Raw genomic sequence first — 20,348 nt, 5'->3', positions numbered from 1 at the left:
AGTATATCCTGTAATTTTATTTATATACAACTGACTTCAAACAATGTATTGCATTCACTGCTTTCATATTCTCATTAAATTTACAGTTTGATGTAGGACTACTAAACAATACATGATGAAGTTTCAGGACATTTTATTTGACTTTTATGTACTATTTATGTAAATGTGTAATTTTGATGTGTTTTAGGCCATGTTGGCCAATCAGAAGCCTGGAAAAGTTTCCAGTAGGCGGAGATAACAGCGCAGGCTCCAGACATCACAAGCCAAAAATGGCAGGAGTTTTCAAAATGTTCGTTTTCAGTGACCTGGTGCAGCGTTTGCGTGAGGACGAACGGCCAAACCGCATAGAAAAAGCTGCTGTTTTGAAAATAACCACCTTGGTGTGGACAGGGCCAATGGGCGCGCGTTGAGCATTCAAATCTATGGAGTCAATTTAATGCCGCATATATATGCAAAAGAAAATAAAGTTTTGCAAAAGAAAATAAGTTTTGCAAAGAAAAATAAAGAATTGCAAAGAAAAATAAAGAATTGCAAAAGAAAATGAAGTATTGCAAAAAGAAAATAAGTTTGCAAAGAAAAATAAAGAATTGCAAAATAGATAAATAAAACAGAGCAAAAGCAATGATTTTGCAATACATATTTTCCATGGCCATATCTACTAATTTATTTGCAATGCAGCTTTTATTTTGCGTTTCAGTCAAGTTTGAGCTTGCGATACCGTTTTCCCTTTGCGCTTCACGTTTCTGCGCGTCTCACTTTGTGGCGCTGTTTTGACATGGGGGTGGAGTCAGGGGACGGGGGCGTGTCCAACAGGCCTGGGCATGCCTCCCTGGAAGTGACATCATCGGCCCGAGACGCAGATCACAGCTGATCCAGGCACCGTCATTGAGCAGAGGCATGCGGGCGGATCGTTTCCTTTTATTCACTAGCTTTAAAACATGCATGCTTTCGTTTTATTAACAAATGTATATGTGTATTAGCAGCGTTTGCTCAATTAAGTTGTTAATATGAACATCTGCTGTTTATTTCTCTCAATGTGTGCACACTTTTATAGCATTAAAATGTGTATTGTTTCATCTGGTTAACTAAATGTGCATTAATAGTGCTTGTTTAAAATCTCTTAACCTGTGCACAGCGCTCTTTGTTTACATTAGTTCAGAGTTACTGCTAGTTTTAATGTAAAATAATGCAATTAACTTCACAAACTATACATCATTAAAAAGGTCTAAGACTCAAGCTTCATATCCATCTCGACTTCGTTTTTCATTTACATAACTCCTGGCATAAATTAAGAAATGACTGGCACTGGAAGTTTAAAAAAAGATTAAAAAGTCATTTTGGTTTAGTTTTGTCTTGGCCACGAGATATTAAGTCGTGGGAACGTGATAATACTGTATGTCATGGCCATGAGTTTAATCATGCATAAACAAACCCGCGTGACCATAGCAACCTGGGATTATCAGAGACTGATCAAATATATTTATCCATCCCACAGTCCGTTGATCGTGTCTTTTTATGTAATATATGTGTATATTAGGATATTATTATTATTATTATTATACAGCCCTGAACGTTAAGAGATCGAAATGAAGGGAAAATAAATCAAATACATAACAACGAATATAAAAATATTACTAATACTAATAAAATACATGGACTTACAAGACTTGTGGGATGGATAAAAATGTTTTCTTGTCGGCCTATTTTATTATACTTTATGTAACATTTATTCAGAATAAACTTAATTCGAATGTTGTCTACATCGCGATACAGTCCAGTACGTAGCCTATGGTTAACACTTCAACCACCAGAGGTCGCTGTATACCTAAAAGCGCCAGCTGGTCAAATTCACCCATGCCATGACTACTGTTTTGATATGGCTAAAAACGTAGTATGTCACTGTATTATGCCACTGTCTTCACAATATCTAGAGTCATAAAATTATTATTTTTAGTCATCAGCTATGTTTTTGTCCTGTTGTTTTAAGTTCACAGCTATTTTTAAGCAGGTTACACTAATCACTTTTCTTAATGATGAATATAAACCAGTCTGCAATGACAACGAGAATTACGAGGAAATAAATACATATTTGGGTGTTGTAATATTATAGCTAATAAAATGTTTCAAGATAACCCATGTTATTTAAATGACTAAAACACCCTAAATAGACTATTATAAGCAATACTAATTCACCACATTGCAAAAGATGTACAATGACAAATTCAAGTGCACAGTTTCACCTAATTAATTAATTTGTTTAGTTATATAATTTATCATTTGAATAAGAGAACAACACCAATAAACTTGGGGTAATCATAAAAATTGTTTTATTCATTACATCATAATTCAGATTTTTTCAGGAATAAATAAGCAACACAGTAGCGAACCATAAGCGATAAAAATTGCAAACACAAATTAATATTTAATCCAAAGTTTGAACATTTATGAGTAGAGGAATAAACATCTAAAACATCTTCATTTGAACGTGATGACAGGAATTATGCGTAAATTTGTCCTGATGGCGCTTATAGGTATAAATGCCCCATTTTTGTTCTGGTTTTATCTAAACAATTTTTTAACAATAAACAGGGATTGTAAATAACACAATTTTAGTAAAAGTCAATGACTGTAAGACTTGGATATTTTTAATTGAAAATATATTATGTAGCCTATTTGAAAAACAGCCATGGGTAAAATTACCCCGTGGTGGTGTTAATATAATAATTTAATAATGTATTTTTTTTTTTTTATAATTTCTTAATTAAAAATAAAATATTAATAAATACATCTCTGATAATCCCAGGTTGCTATGGTCACGCTGGTTTGTTTACCCATTAATATCTCGTGGCCACGAGAAATTTAAACCAAAAAGACTCAAGCTTCATTTTTTTTTTTTAAACTTCCAGTGCCAGTCATTTCTAAATTTATGCCAGGAGTTATGTAAATGAAAAACGAAGTCGAGATGGTGTAATAATTTGTAAGGTTTTATCCTTTATTTATCAATTTTAGCTTCAGAGAACCAAATCGTAGAAATCCGGTTTTGATCTGATTAATTGATATTAATCAATATTGTATAATTTATACCCTATTAACAACTCGTCCCGCGAGTATTAATACGTATAATTCAGCAATGCTTCTTATTGTTGATAAGAATACAGGATTGATTGGGAAATTTGCCTGAGCAACAGGTAACACGATCTATGGCAAATAGTTTAACGATTTGAAAATCAAGGCACCAGACTATTCATTAAAAATGAATCGAGTGTTTATTTACTATTCTAAGGCACACTACAAATAACCAAAACACATACACACACACATAAACATATTATGGCAAGATCAAAGCAGTTTGAAGGAAGGTAACTATTCTCTTCTCTTGAGAATTAAGGACGACCTTATGGGGACGTCACAAACGGAAGACTCAGTTATTGTTATCTTTTAACGATTCATTCAATTCAACCAGCTTCAGTGAATAAGAGATTTGTCTGTTTTACTTGCTGTGAGTTTGAAGTTGAATTGAAGGCTGTACTTCTTGAAGGGTTGCTGAAAGGGAACCCAGGACTTTTCCTGCTGACGTGTTGTTGTAGCGTGACGTCACTAGGGATTCCTCCTTTGGATTTGATGGCTTCCTGGTAGCGCGCGAATAGCGAGTTTGAAGTTCTTTTACGCAGCCGCTTGCAAGTTTTCTTTGGTCAGACGTGGCCAGGTGTCGAAGTCTTTTGATGATCAGCCAGATGTTTCACAGCACGATCGAGGGGCAACGCCCAGACTTTCAGCCAAGTCTCTTGCAATGTCACCAGTTGTTTCACCCCGTTCTTTGTTCTTTGTTCTTCTTCAAAGTTGGGGTGTCTGTTTTATCGGACAGAATTAAGTCCATCCTAGTCACTGTCTGACCCAATCACATTGTCTCTGTAGGGAGGAGCCACGCTCCACACGACTCAAACTTCGTGCATACATTATCTGCTCATAAATATGTCACCTAAGCCACAATATCCTAGCAGATTTCTACAAAGTGTTATAATCATACCTTATGAAGATAAAAGTCAACATTCATCTATTTCAATGTACTGGACTCATCATAACGTGAAATTTAATACCAAACATGAGATAGTTATATATTGAATACCTATAATTTTACCTACTAAATGGTTTAAGTCACAGATTAAAATATCCTAAGTTCTGATAACTACAGTCAGATATATGAAACATAAAATACCACATTCGTATATGTACTGTCTCTTGGATATATTGCTTTTAATAGCAGCAGTCTTTTCCCGTCTCTGTGTGACTAGAGTTTCTTTGTGGTCCGAGCACAAGAGACGGCATCGTCTTGGAATGCAACTTGGAAAAGGGGGTTTGCTCTGGGGTCACCAGGATGTCTGTGCTGTAGGTTTGTTCAAGTCTGGTTAACATATATCTGTCTTTCCTTGTTGATACCATCATTGAATTATGGTCAAAAGCACTCAGGGGATTTAGGGAGGGCCTGAGCTCGAACGAGTCCAGATCCCACGTGCTTTGTACTGTCTGTTTATTTGACTTTATTTATGGTACACTGGTCAAGACCAACATTGAAAATCCTGTGCTTCAAAGAATGGCCAGATGTTCTCCTCCCAGCTTCATGAGATGATAAGGAGAACAGACAGGACACTTAGTCAGATACCTGGGCGTTGGGTTGGTCATTTGTAACTTTTACGAGCTGATGAAGTTAGATTAGTTTCCAGTGGAATGTGACTTAAGTTACACGTGTGTGCGTTCTTTTCGACCAGGTTCTACAATGGATATGAAGCTTGAGTCTTAGACCTTTTTAATGATGTATAGTTTGTGAAGTTAATTGCATTCTTTTACATTAAAACTAGCAGTAACTCTGAACTAATGTAAACAAAGAGCGCTGTGCACAGGTTAAGAGATTTTAAACAAGCACTATTAATGCACATTTAGTTAACCAGATGAAATAATACACATTTTAATGCTATAAAAGTGTGCACACATTGAGAGAAATAAACAGCAGATGTTCATATTAACAACTTCTTTAACTTGAGCAAACGCTGTTAATAAAACGAAAGCATGCATGTTTTAAAGCTAGTGAATAAAAGGAAACGATCCGCCCGCATGCCTCTGCTCAATGACGGTGCCTGGATCAGCTGTGATCTGCGTCTCGGGCCGATGACGTCACTTCCAGGGAGGCATGCCCAGGCCTGTTGGACACGCCCCCGTCCCCTGACTCCACCCCCATGTCAAAACAGCGCCACAAAGTGAGACGCGCAGAAACGTGAAGCGCAAAGGGAAAACGGTATCGCAAGCTCAAACTTGACTGAAACGCAAAATAAAAGCTGCATTGCAAATAAATTAGTAGATATGGCCATGGAAAATATGTATTGCAAAATCATTGCTTTTGCTCTGTTTTATTTATCTATTTTGCAATTCTTTATTTTTCTTTGCAAAACTTATTTTCTTTTGCAAAACTTTATTTTCTTTTGCATATATATGCGGCATTAAATTGACTCCATACAAATCACATTTAAACTGGAGCGGAGGAGGTTACCATGGTAACAGGGCGTCAACTCACTCAGCTGAAATGTAGGGAGAGGCTGTCTCTCTGCTGTTTTCACTGCTTTCAGGTAAGTTTAGTCCCTAAAGTTAGACAAATAATGCAACCGTTCCTGACACTTTCTTACATGTAATTGACACGTTTCTGTTTTGTGTCTTCAAAAAGACCGTTAGCATCACAACCCTTAACTAGCTATAGAGGCTAACAATTAGAGGTAAGCTAACTTATAGATTTGAGTTTTTATTAATGAACATTTGAGCTTTTAAGCACCTTTTATGTGTAGATGAGCAGCTTTGATAGTTTTGTAAATGTTTTGCTGATACTTTGTCAATAGATAAATGGAAGTCACTATAAGCTAATTAATTTAACCTAAAAGTCTACACTGTGGGGTCAATCGGTGACGTCACTTACATGAACTAATGGTCTGAAACTATTTCAAACACGTTTTGAACTTTCATTGCAAACAAATATTGATAAATTGTACTGTAATTTCATGAGCGTCAGAAAAAAATACCTAAACCAGGAAGTTACAAGAAAATTTGTAATGGGAGCTGCTGACAGAGATACAGGAAACACAGGTGATCTGAGAAATCTTATTAAATAACTTTATATGTATTTTTCACAATATATTTCAACTTTATCATCATGCATCTGTAAAACCTAAAAATATGAATTATGGTATCTTAAGATTTTTTGTATGTTTTGTATATTATTATTATTATTATTATTATTATTATTATTGTATTTCACCTCTGCTGTAGTTTGTTTATTTCTAATAATCCTGACATTGTATACTACGTTTTGTTGGCTATGTGACACATTGTTCCTATTCTTCCATGCTGATGGCTGTGCTGCAGAGCTGGAGAGGAACAGATCTCCTGTCGAAGAACATCTCCAAAGCGCCATGAACCATCTGACTAGTAAGTAAAACCTCAAACATTCAAAAGTTTATCAAATATTGAAAAAAATATATCAAATAAATATCAAATATTTCCTAGACAGCAAGCAGTGTCGGCCCAGATCCGCCCACATCTGGCCCGCATGGATTTCACGCGGGCCAGATGTGGGCGGATCTGGGCCAACACTATGTTGCTGTCTGGGTTCCTGTATGTCCTACAAGGCCATCTTGTTTAACTCTGCTCTGAGGACACTTCATACACAACAACCTACAGAGGGGTCAATCATAATTCAGAAAAAGACACAGATGATACTAAAAAAGTTCTTTGAAATTAAAATTAATAACGGTAAGACAGAACCAGTACTGTGAACGCACCTCACTTCAAACTGTAACGGTCTGTATGTATATTATTTTCTAAACTGTAAGTGTAGTGAAGTTTTTGTTCAAGCAGACTCACGCGAGCCTGAAAGATACTTAAAACTTAAACTTAAAACATCAAAGACTAAATTTCAGTCCAGCAGAATTTTCTGCACACTTCACCTCCGAGGCCAAAATGAGCATTGTGAATGTAAGAGCCAAACACTACATTGTTTGTTTGAATTGTATTTCAGGGCAGTTCATGAAGACCGATAACCTGTACAGAAGTCAGTTCGAGATCCAGCCTCCACAACAGACTTCTCACTCACAAGGATTGCTGTCTAATAGATATTATGTGTACTCTTCAGACTTAGGTTCAAGCAGATATTATTCAGGGACATGAACACTTGAATATTGCAAAAATAGAGAAACTACCTTATTTAAGAATTTTGTATTAATTGCGTGAACATTAAACAAATATATATTTCTTTTACTGTTTTTTGTTTTGTTTTCCAAAGCACCTAAAAGCCTATTCACACTGCTATACTCCAACAGGGTGAACACACTGACCAAGCAAAACAAATAAGCATGTTTTATTTAATAGTTCTTTATAGTTTTTGTGAAAGTGTGAACTGACCATAATGCTGTATGTTAGGTGTGAGATTCATTCAATTTGGTTTGCTGATTAAACATGATTAAATATTTGTTCAGAATATTGTCGTTGTTGGGACTATTCATCTGGGAGGGGTGTGTATCAAGTGGCTTAGTTATGGTTTTGTTGAAGCTGACATGTGGAACCCATCTGGTCCAGCGTATAGGACCAGAATAGGGCCAGCTATGGTCATACAGGTATGGTCATACAATTTTTCAATAACATACAATAACAATTTCTCCAGCCCACATAGCAATTTTTCTCTGGCCCACACAATCAGCTTTTGCTTGGCCCACATACCGCAATAACTTACGGTCCTAGTGTGGACCAGGTCTGGATTCCAGACAAGGGCCACACATGGGCCATAACTGGCCCTGAATTGGTAAGTTATTGCGGTATGTGGGCCAAGCAAAAGCTGATTGTGTGGGCCAGAGAAAAATTGCTATGTGGGAAGTAGTTCTCAATGAGGAGATTTTTATTTAATAATTATCACATATCTAATAAGGAACTACCTTTGTCCTAAAATTGTTACTACTTACTGCTTAGTTAATCTTGCTTCTCTATTAGTTAATAGTATTAAGTTAAGTGTTAATGTAGTACTACCTATTACTTCCTGCATAGTTACTTGTTAACAACGGACCATTATTCTAAAGTGTTACCCCATTAAGTACATTAATGATATCTGCATTGTTCTGTTCTGTTTACCCTTGGGGGGTTATTCTTGTTGCTTGTTGCTTGTTGCTTGTTTTTGCACAGAACAGAACCATACCGCCAAACCAAAACTTTACACCAAGTATCTATCATTTGACGATAGTGGTCCTGACAGAAATATGGTTAGAGTAAAAGCAAAGAACTCACCTCAATTAGGATTGCCAACACAGCGAGGCCATTCTCCTGGGTCTTAGCATCTGACATATTAGCATAAATCTCTGTATTGTAATGGACAATATGGAGCTGACAGAAAAGAAAGAGAGTGTCTTTGAGTTATAGGCATCTTACAGAAGACAATTTTCACTTAATTATTTGTTAATAGTTGATTATATGGGAATGCCCATATGTGTTTTTATTGTCTAAAACCTTAATAGGAACACAACATTTTATTGGCTGACGGCACTGTTGTGGCCCCTTGAGGCACTACGTCACCAGTGTCTCATAAGGAAGTGTCTGTACCTTCATTCCTCAGATCTATTTTCTTTAGGTGGCCATTTTATCCGGCCCATGCTCTATTAAGTTATCTGTGATTAGTAGTGCACAGGTAGAGAGAATTCAGAGTTCAGGAGTTGTGCCTTGTGTCACAAATCCGTGACAATATGATCACAATGAGTGGTGCCCCCATGGTTCATGCTGGTTCTCTTTTGCCAAGTTTGATCATTCTTCCTGTAGAATAGATTCCCCCTACTGTTCAATTACTTCAGGTCCCTGACCAAGGCAGTCTGTTTCACGCAGAGGCACAAAACAACTTTATACCTCTCATATCTCATGTCGCAATTGGAGAAACTGTAGGCACTCTCCCCACAACATAAGCGGATACTTATGTTGCCTTCTCATTTAGGCCATGCCTTCTCATTTAGGCTCAAGTGGTCAACTAACCATTGTTAGCTACAGAGCACCTGATGCCTCTCTGTCCATCTTGCAGCACGAAGACTAGGTTCTTCAAACCATAAAATATGATTTTTGGCATTCAAGAAGCTACCGTTTTGGACTAAGGTAATTATTTTACCTTTAAGAGAATCTGTCTATAAAAGATCTGTCTCCTTCTCAAAAAGAGGCTGGCTTTTACAGAAGTGCAGTTTCAGGATGCTGACCAAGAAGTATGTCATGGCGCAGATTAGGCTGAGAGACCATTGATCTGATAGATCTTTACTTCAATCAGATTTTACAGAGACAAATTAAGTTTCTAAGGTTTGTTTTGGGGGCAAAACTTACCAAGACCATTTATCCATTTCCTCTTCAATTGGCTGACTCTAGCACAGTCCTAGGATTTGGTGTGTCAGTGTCAAGACTGTTCTCAATCAATTGTGAGATATACGCTTGGGAATGGATCCTCAGAAGCATGTTCTACTGCAGAGTTTATAGGGTTAGTATTTGACTCACACTCAATGCTGGTACGGCTGTCTCCAGTCTTTCACCTGGGGTGAAGGAAACCATTTTTTAATGCAAGGGTTCCCTCCAATAGGAGGTTATATGCTCTCAAATAGAAGCTATATGAGTTCTGGTGCTAGACTTGCCAATTAGACCCACTGTACTGTTGGTTCAGTGCTGGAGTTCCCTCAGGAGTGTTTTTCTGCAGGCATTGCCCTGTTAACTTTTTTAGTGACCGCAATTGCTGCTGAGCACATTCTAGCTGAAAGTGTTTCTCTGGGGAGGCATTCACTTGTCTTACATGTTATGCGTGGCGCGAGACGGAGACCTTTCTGTCCCATTTCTGTTCCTTCCTGGGACCTATCCTGTCTTGGAATCAGCCCCTGTGAGGCTCCTGACTTCATCTCTAAGCCTTAAAACAGCGCTTCTCAGGGTAAGTTTATACAATAATGATTGTACTACACAAAAATGTGATTTCATTTGCTTTTCGAAAAGTTTCACATACAGACAATAATATTGTCAAAATTATCCCTGTTCACACAAATCTGCAAAATGACTAAAAATGTTGTATTATGCATGCCACAACACAAGCACACACCTCTGCTGCAGTGCTCTGTCCATTAATGGTGTGTTCACTTCCTGTAGCCACTCCCACTTCACTACCCCAGTGCAGGTGCAGCTGTACAGCACTATAATGCCATGGCAACCCAGCCACGCTCATCCAATGTGGCAATGTCATCTGCACTGTGTGAGAAAACAAGAGGAAGGTTTAAGAGGGTAAAGAAAAGGGTCATATTTAGCAAACAGTATTTCGCTGTCACACAGTTTTATGCTCAGTGACATAGACTTTAGTCACACTCAAACGTATAAAATGTAATTGCGATATGCAAAGACATTTGTGAATTTTTAAGTGTGACTTAAGCATCCAAATACTTTTTCAGGTCACTTTATCTAAAGTTTATTTTCTAAATCTTAATATCTTCATACCTTATAGTTGCAAAATAGCTTGAATTTGCTAAATTGCAACTACGAGGCATAAAGATATTATAAACATAAAAATATGATATGAAGCTGCTTGAAACCATGTGTATTGTGAAAAGCACTGGATGGCAGAGTTTCATAGTTTCTGTCTGTGTCTGTCTAAGTCTGAGACCATTTTGAATGGGTAACAAAAGACAAATTTACCTGTATGGCCATTATTGTAGAGGGTGAATGTTCTCTTCCCATAATGGTTGTATCCCATGGGCTGCACGGGGATTAGCGTTGGATCATACAGTGTTTGGGATGTGTCCACGTTTATGGGTGACTGACTAGAACCACCACAGTCAGGAAAAAACTCAGCCCATTCTGACTGTCCCACAGCACCTAACACAAACACAAAAAACAAAATACTCTCTCTGTTTAAATCTAGATTAAAGACACATCTCTCTAGACAAGCATTCACAAAATGCATCATATGATCTTGTGCTGCAGTTAAATCTGCTCAAATGCACATTATTCTTTAGCTTAGGTTGAACAAATCATTTTTGCTTGGATTAAACAGCATCTACGCTAATTATGTTTCTATTTGTTTCTCTGTTTTTGCCACGGGAGGAATTACAGAAGCGTCAGTCTGGATCCAACCCTAAATTATCTGAGATGACCAAACACCTGAGAAAAGATGATGCCAACCCTCAGACAATATACAGAATTACCAAATTTTGCCATAAGTTAAATATATTAAGTTTCTACAATATATAAATATACTGTAGAAACTTAATTTCCTGTAAAGCTGCTTTGCGACAATTTGTATCGTAAAAAGCGCTATACAAAAAAAAAAAAAGGGTGATACAGCGAGGTGAATGTTGGTGTGGAAGTCAATCAATGAAAAAACAATGAACAGCATATAAGAAAATGTTTGTTTGACTCTTTATGACACGTTATGGAAGCTCATAGTGAAGTATTAGCTAAGTGTTAAGTCATGCAAAGTTAATGAGGAGACACATGGTTACAAAAGCATAGACTACACACACACACACACGTTTTTTTCAGTGCTGAAACATTCTGTAGTGAATTTAGATGTTAAAACACAAAGGAGGGACAGATCAACATAAAAAAGGGACCAAAAAAAGATTTACAAATATTTAGTAAAATAAATATTTTTATTTTACAATAAAAGAAAACTTCTGCATATCAGCATTTCAGTTTGGTGCCAAGTCAGTTCTGTATACACAAGGATTAGAGGCCCACTCAATCTCACTGTTCACCAAGAATATCCCCCCAAACCCCTGTTCAACTCCAAAAAGTGGGGAGGGGGGTGCAGAGTTGCTCTCATTGATCTGTAGTTGCCAAGGAGATCTCTATGACAACTGACATACTCCAGGCCACTGCCAGTTTACCTTTTGCATGCTTCCCCAAACATGGACAGAGAACAAAGCATCACTCAAACAAGTAACTACATTTTGTTCAGAATTAATGGGTTGTCACAACACCGTTCTGAAAATTTTCATGTAAAGTGTTTTTATTATTTTTTATTTTATTTTTTTTAAGTTAAATATGACCTAGACAAGTTCTTGGCAGGTTGCAGATTCACCCGCATTATTTGCTGGGCCTGTTGTGCATTTAGCAATACACTGATTAGGCCTTATAATACATACAGCCTGGTGTCATTGAGCCTCATTCATGAAACATTCCTAAATATAGGAGTAAATTCTGAGTAATTTGCGTGTATAACGGACCTTCTCAAAAACTCTCCTCCGGATTCACAAACGCTTCGTAAACTTCTGATTTGATAGTTAAACATGTTAATGAATTCCAATCATTCGTAAATAGGGTGCGTGTGCACGCTCATTCACAATTAGCACAATCCCTGCCTATGAATTACAACTGCACAAATTGCGTGCCCAGGAACGCAGCGGAATATTCTGGTCTATTTTCTCAGGTTTGGCTCCAGTACATTTCATAAATGCAAAAAAGACTAATAGGCCATATGCCTAACAATAAATATTAAATAACGTGTCCACCAAAGCGTTTAGCCATCTGAAAAATGCCAGGTGCTCTTTTGAAAACGGCCAGCTGGTGGCGCTTGAGAATGCTTTGGTGGCACTGTGTTTTTCCAGCTGAGACAATTTAGTTGCTATATGATTAGGAATATCCACAGCAGTAACGTATTACTAGTATCTCATTTTGAAGAATATTACTGAATATAAAAATGCAGTAACCAGCAATATTAACTTCTCTATTGTTGTTCAGTTGTTGTACAAGTAGGATGATTGGTCGGTGTAGTATTTGTCCCGCCCCTCCTCCATTGATTGGACGGCTGGGTAAAAAGTGACTGTGAGTGAGTGCTGAGTTTACGCTGAGTTTACCCAAAGCTTAACAGTTTATCAACTCTTAGCTACAACCCCCCCCCCCAAAAAAATAACAGAGCAAAGGAACTTTGCAGTGCATCAAATTTCAGTGTCATCAGTTTGCCAAAAAAAAAACACAGAACATTTTACGCACCATTTTCACGTGGTAAGGAGCAGGTGTACATTTCTTTCATACCAACTAACATTTTGAGAAATACAAACATTTTCATGAATCCGAAAATTTACGTCAGAACAGCTTTACAAACGATTTACACAAAAATTTGTTCTACTCGTGTTTCATGAATGAGGCCCATTGTTTATATGTACGTAGTATGTAACGTTTACAAGCACAAAACGTACATTTTTGTAAGTTTTTATCATTAAACCGGAAAAATGCTAAATAAATGAACAAAAACAATTTTTAAAGCTCAGGCCCCTAAACATTAGATCACTCGCACCCAAAGAAGTTATTGTAAATGAAATGATCATAGATAATAGTTTTGATGTACTCTGCTTGACTGAAACCTGGCTCAAACCAAATGACTATATTGGTCTAAAGTGAGTCTACTCCACCAAGCTACTGATTTCTAATTTCTGCTGCACTTAAGGTTCCTAAGAGCACAGTGGCCTCCATAATCCTTAAATGGAAGAAGTTTGGGATGACCAGAACCCTTCCTAGAGCTGGCCGTCCGGCCAAACTGAGCTATCGGGGGAGAAGAGCCTTGGTGAAAGAGGTAAAGAAGAACCCAAAGATCACTGTGGCTGAGCTCCAGAGATGCAGTCGGGAGATGGGAGAAAGTTGTAGAAAGTCAACCATCACTGCAGCCCTCCACCAGTCAGGGCTTTATGGCAGAGTGGCCCGACGGAAGCCTCTCCTCTGTGCAAGACACATGAAAGCCCGCATGGAGTTTGCTAAAAAAACACCTGAATAAGATTCTCTGGTCTGATGAGACCAAGATAGAACTTTTTGGCCTTAATTCTAAGCGGTATGTGTGGAGAAAACCAGGCACTGCTCATCACCTGTCCAATACAGTCCCAACAGTGAAGCATGGTGGTGGCAGCATCATGCTGTGGGGTGTTTTTCAGCTGCAGGGACAGGACGACTGGTTGCAATCGAGGAAAGATGAATGCGGCCAAGTACAGGGATATCCTGGACGAAAACCTTCTCCAGAGTGCTCAGGACCTCAGACTGGGCCGAAGGTTTACCTTCCAACAAGACAATGACCCTAAGCACACAGCTAAAATAACGAAGGAGTGGCTTCACAACAACTCCGTGACTGTTCTTGAATGGCCCAGCCAGAGCCCTGACTTAAACCCAATTGAGCATCTCTGGAGAGACCTAAAAATGGCTGTCCACCAACGTTTACCATCCAACCTGACAGAACTGGAGAGGATCTGCAAGGAGGAATGGCAGAGGATCCCCAAATCCAGGTGTGAAAAACTTGTTGCATCTTTCCCAAAAAGACTCATGGCTGTATTAGATCAAAAGGGTGCTTCTACTAAATACTGAGCAAAGGGTCTGAATACTTAGGACCATGTGATATTTCAGTTTTTCTTTTTTAATAAATCTGCAAAAATGTCAACAATTCTGTGTTTTTCTGTCAGCCTTTTCAAGACTGTGTACGACCTCAAACTTTACTGAATGTGTAGCTTTGAGCACAATGGTAAGATATGTAAATTCAGTTGTAAGTGTAAAACAGCAAGACTTAATTTTCGTGTTGATGCTTCATGTGTTCGCACATCATGGACAGACACAGAGGTGCACTAAAAGAAATTTCTCAAAAAGATTTTCATTTATTCCTGTTATGATGACGGCTCACAAAGAGGTGTCTTCACTTAAAAACATTCACAGTCCAACAAAAAATTGTGAACGGCCATCCAAAATCTTGATAATATGACTAAATCTAGTAATGTAAAAAAAAAAAAAAAAATGTTATTTACAAAACACTGTGATTATTAGATGAGACGCATCCCTGACAAAATCTGATGGCGTGCAAAAATACTCATAAATGTTTCAGCACAGCTATTTACACACATAGTATGAGAACTGTAGCCTACTTTGTATCGATTGTCATAGTAAATTCATTACCAGTTTATTAGGGTCAAAAGGAAATGATGATAATAGTTGAAACATCCTTATATTTTATATCCCTTTCATTTTGAAAATCACAGATGCTGGTGCTCAGAGGCAGACAAAGTACACACCTTCCTTACTTGAGTGAAAGTACAGATACCACTGGTCAAATACTACTCCACTACAAGTGAAAGTTGTAAAGACAGATTTTTACTTAAGTAAAAGTACAGAAGTATATGTTTTTAAAAGTACTTAAGTATCAAAAGTAAAAAGTAAATGCATTGTTTTATTGTATTTTGCTTTTATTGTATACTTACAATACTTTATGCCACTAATGCAACCTACTGAATACACTGATTAGCTTGTATTATCTTTGGAATTAAGAGCTTTTATGTTACCAAACCTAGAAATGGAACAACTGAATGAAGATAATCATCTTTATTTTTTATCTAACACTCCTACAGCTACATTTAACTCATTTTAATACTTGTTTAAAAGTTACAAAGTTATTTTTCAAAGAGATATTGAAGTCTATGATATGGTTCATTTTAGGCAAACAAAGCAAACATTGAAAAGAAAACAAATCTTTAGTATCCTCAGAAAACTGGAACATACTCTCTCAGTATGGCCATGGGTGTGCAGGTTGCACCAAAGAACCGTCTTTTTTAATTTTGCCATCAACTGATCAGTGTTCATAAAATGCTCAGAAATCAGTGAACTTCACAACATATGGCTAGGGTTGGGTATTGTTTGAATTTTATCCATTCAGATTCTGATTCTGCTTATTGATTTCAATTCTTATTGATTCCTAGTTTAGATTCCAAAGTTTTCATTTAGCCTACTTTTTGATCATTTGTTTACAAAAAAAAAAAAAAAAAATATATATATATATATGTGTGTGTGTGTGTGTGCAGTGTTTTGACAATAAAATAATTTTCAGATTTATATACTTCCCTGACCAGTTTTTAGCAGCAATTTACCAGTAGGCCTAAGTTTATAGCATATATAGAGTAAAGTGAGGGCAGCGATTTTTGACAGATATATTAGCCTACCATTTGTATTGCCATAAATCAAACTATAGTTAATATAATGAAACTATGGTAAATTGGTGGTGACTGAAGTTTTACTACAAATAGCATATGGTTACTATAGTGAGATAATAGTAAATTTGTGGATACTGTGATTTTACTGCAAATACCATAGTTACGGTTACTATAGTAAAAACATGGTTAATTTTCCAAAGGGCTTTAATGAGTTAACACATGCCTTTGTAGAGCGCTTTTAGCTGTGCAGTAGCGCGGACGTTTACATTAGTTTAGTGGTGAAGATCCCGAGGTTGCCAGATTTGCTAAAAGAAATTAGCCAAAAGCTAGGTGGAAAACTGCAGGCTTAGAAATACTGTAACACTTGGCAGATCGCAGGCTGGATTTTCGCAGAAAAAAAAGGTTCAGTGAATCTGAAAATGCACACACTGTAAAAACTGCTACATACAACGACTTTCTACTTGGGGACCTTGATATAAATGTAGTTGAGTAAAAAGTACGATATTTGTCTTTCAAATGTAGTGAAGTTAAAGTCGCAAGTTTCCAGAAAAAATAATACTCAAGTAAAGTACAGATACTCAAAAAGTGTACTTAAGTACAATACTCAAGTAAATGTACTTCGTTACTGTCCACCTCTGCTGGTGCTTTAATCTTTTAGTAAACCATTTAAAATGACATGGTACCTAGAAAATAGTCAAAATGTACAAGTTTTGTGTTCTAGATGAGAAATTTACACCAATAAAGTTTTCATAAACATTAGAAAACAACATGTATTCCCTGTAGCTGTTAAACATAATTTGAAATAATAAATAATTTTAAAACGTAGGTCTGTCAAATGAGAAAGGTTCAGTCATACATTTACAAAAAAAAAACACATCCAAAGAGTTTTCTACTCATGCGAGAAAAACACTTGGGTGCATTATCATCAGGCTGTTTTAAAGAAATTAAATAATAAAACTAAAGTTTAATTTAAAGACAATAGACAGCATGACTTGCTTTAGTGACAATGTGTTTAAAACTTTTTAAACATGTTTAAAACCGTAGGTGTAATTGTTTTACTGAGAAGTTTTAAGTGAAATGTATATTTGTTTTTTTACAGTACACATACTATCTACAGGCTAGATTTAAATTAAAACATTTATTAAATAACAACAAAAAGTAAAAACAACATTTTTGCTCATACTTAAAATTTAGTATACTCAGATTTGTGTGTGTGTGTGTGTGTGTGTGTGTGTGAGAGAGCCCAAATTATCAGCCAAAGTGTTGATTATTTGTCTAAAGCAGGGCTTATTTAAAAATGTTTATTTGTTTGTCTTGTCATATCATGTTATGTACTTTTCATTTAAACAATATTGTTTAGCACAATGGTCAACCATTGTTGTTTTATTGTGCTTTATAAATCAAATGAACTGAACTGAACTAAAGCATGATTCTGTGCACATCTATATGAGTGAATGCTGTAAAGCCATTAACACAAGCACAAAGAGGATACTGTCGTCCACTGTCAGTTAGACCCCACAATCACCTTCACTGTCAGAAGTAAATGGATAGTTGGTGGTTTGAATAATTTTTAACTTAAGACTCCTCCTTATAAGTTTATCTATTCAACCTACAGATTAGGTTGTTCTGATCCTACAGAGGTGTTAGCATACACACAATGAGATGATAAAGAAAAACATGCCCGGACATAGCACCTTTTTCAGACGCATATAGAAATTTTCATCAATTGGTGAATTCTTTAATTCTATGTTTCAGTTTTCATACAATCAAAACAGTGATGTCTTAGCTATCAACATTTAGCCTATAGATCAAGCAGAACTAAACCGTTTAGGGGTTTGACATCAGACATGTGTTTGGATGTCTTCCATCCCCCCAAAAACAAAGAACAACCCTCAGACATGACACCTTTCTTTTATCCCCAACCTGGAAAGGTAGATGTCCTGACAACCTTCCTTATTCAGAAGCCGATGTAGACAAGCCGGTAGGAACAAATTGGCGACTAGGCAATAACATATGCCATACAAATCAAACAAACATTGGTCCTCTTAAGGAGCCACTACATCACCCTTTGCTCGGCTATTTTTCATATCCCCAAAAATCATCAAAGTGATGGGACGTATTGGTTATAACTACTGTTAAAGCCTTGATAGCAGTACTTGCAGACATAGCCGTACCCTAAGAACACCTTCAAATTTTTTATCATGTAGTAATGATCGTCATGCAGATATAAATGTACGGTGTTCTGCTGTGTTTCATCTGTATTTTTATACACTTCCAATTTACCTGAAGATGATCTGTGAGAGATGACAATTTTCAGGTCTAGGGCCGTTTCGAATTTAGATAAGTCATGAAACGCGATTTTATCTTGTGGACCATGACCCAGATCTGTGTGTATGTCGTTGGCTATTCTCACCAACTCCTGGTCGGGACAATGAGGGTTTAAAAAATTAGCTAGACAAATATTGAAACAAATATTGTCTGATATATTTTTTGGGGCGAAAAGATTCATCTTTTTTTTTGGATTACCATATTGTGAGCTAGGTCGGTTAACTTTCTACGTCCTTGTCTATTCTGTGCCACCGACACACATAACTGTAAAGCAGAATCGCACCCCACATTTGCGTTGCTTTGAACCACTTGTTCGATTTGATCGACAAATGTACTAACGTCATGATTATTATCTGGGGTTAGCACCGCATTAATGTCTGCGGGGAGACTCTCACCTTGCAGAGACACGTTCATAAATCCGGTTTGACCAGCCAACAACCTGGTTTATAATCATTAATCAAACTGATTAATAATCAGATCGCATAACGGATCGACGTTATTTTGAAAATCATGTCTAGGTCTTAATGATCTCTGATCATCTTCTGATCCATGGTAATGTAAATCATTGTGACATCTTTTACTAAAACACATTAGTAAAATCCCCGCAGACATTAATGCGGTTCTAACATTTCAGACGTCCAAAATTTGCGGACTTTACATTTATAGCGCACAATGCTTCAGGTTTCGATTCTTTCATGTTGCTCGAGTATTTTACAAGTCAGGGATTGGCACCAAAAATTATACTCCAAGGGTGCAGACTCGTATATATGTAGGATCAAGCATTTAAACAGAGATACATAGACAGCTACAGTTTCTTACCTATGAAATTGTCAAAAATGACCACCGCTTTAAACCTAAACGCCTGCGAAAAAGGTTTCTTTACTTTGTCTAAAGTACGGATACCACACAATGTCTGACTCTGATCGTGCAAAATTTGACAGGTGGTATGAGAGCTTAGCGGGACAGGTGTTTGAATTCAAAAAACAACTCGCAATGTATTGCAAGAACGATGTCGTTTTGTTACGAGAGGGATGTATGAAATACAGAAAGGAGTTTATTGAATGTACAAACCCGTTCGGATGTGTAACGCTCGCGGGGTGTGCTATGAAGGTGTTTAAAACACTTTTTTTTTAATCCAAAGACACAATAGCCCTAACGCACAAAAACACCTATCTACACCTATCGGCACAAAGCTTATTCTAATCCGTCCATCCAGTGGTTGGAATACATTAAAGCAAGCAAAAATGTCGACATACATCACGCATTAAATCACAGTGAAGTCAAATTCGGATCTTATTATGTGGATGGATATTACGAGCTTAACGGCGATACAATAGCTTTGGAATTCCTGGGATGCTTCTGGCACAGGCATTGTTGTCGTTTTAACCCTAACTAATTATATACGGTATCAGAAACACCTTTTGGAGCTCTCAGAAGACAGTCTGATAATAAGATGGAGGTTTTGCGTAACGCTTACAATCTCAAAGTACTTACTATTTGGGAATGTCAGTGGGAGAAAGCCAAACAAAACGATCCTGATGTTAGGGCTTTTATGAGTAATTACGCAGCACCAGAACGACTGAACCCTAGGGAATCGCTTTTTGGTGGCCAAACGAATGCCCTGAAGCTTTACCATAGAGTTACGCGTATCATATCTGGACTTTACGTTGTTGTACCCTTTCGTGCAGTCGCGTAAAACTTACCCAATCGGTCATCCTGAAATAATTTTAAAAGATTTTGAACCGGTCGAGTCGTATTTCGGACTTATTAAATGTACGGTACTGCCCCCACGTAAACTACTTCATCCGCTTATCCCTTTCAAATCGCCGCAGGGGAAGCTATTGTTTGCTCTGTGTCGCACCTGCACAGAGCAACAACTACAGGAGCACTGTCAGCACAGTGATGAAGAAAGAGCCATTTGAGGGGTTTGGACATCTGTGGAACTCTCACGCGCCATAGTTAAAGGGTATATAGTTGTGGAAGTCTGGCATTTTCCGCAGACGTCAGATACATTATTCGCCGAATAAGACGTTTCCA

General features: G+C 37.2%; 1 protein-coding gene and 1 long non-coding RNA gene across 2 annotated transcripts in view; one reads left to right on the top strand and one right to left on the bottom strand.

The window, feature by feature from the left end:
• ca14 (carbonic anhydrase XIV) overlaps positions 1 to 20,348 on the bottom strand; it is a 93,420-nt gene that overhangs the window by 31,703 nt on the left and 41,369 nt on the right. Inside the window, exons 3-5 of the mRNA XM_058747919.1 lie at positions 10,723 to 10,902; positions 10,136 to 10,281; positions 8,314 to 8,409 (exon numbers count right to left, since the gene is read on the bottom strand). Coding sequence (XP_058603902.1) covers positions 8,314 to 8,409; positions 10,136 to 10,281; positions 10,723 to 10,902 — 422 coding nt within the window. The remainder of the gene's footprint in view (positions 1 to 8,313; positions 8,410 to 10,135; positions 10,282 to 10,722; positions 10,903 to 20,348) is intronic.
• Positions 6,052 to 7,108, top strand: LOC131522432 (uncharacterized). Its single transcript, XR_009266530.1, has 3 exons — positions 6,052 to 6,126; positions 6,406 to 6,468; positions 7,058 to 7,108. It is a non-coding gene; the product is annotated as an uncharacterized LOC131522432 (long non-coding RNA).

The sequence above is a fragment of the Onychostoma macrolepis genome, chromosome 16 (assembly GCF_012432095.1).
Source record: "Onychostoma macrolepis isolate SWU-2019 chromosome 16, ASM1243209v1, whole genome shotgun sequence".
In the NCBI taxonomy this organism is placed as follows: domain Eukaryota; kingdom Metazoa; phylum Chordata; class Actinopteri; order Cypriniformes; family Cyprinidae; genus Onychostoma; species Onychostoma macrolepis.
The sequence above is the reverse complement of the archived record's forward strand: the minus strand, read 5'-3'. Positions and strand labels throughout refer to the sequence as shown.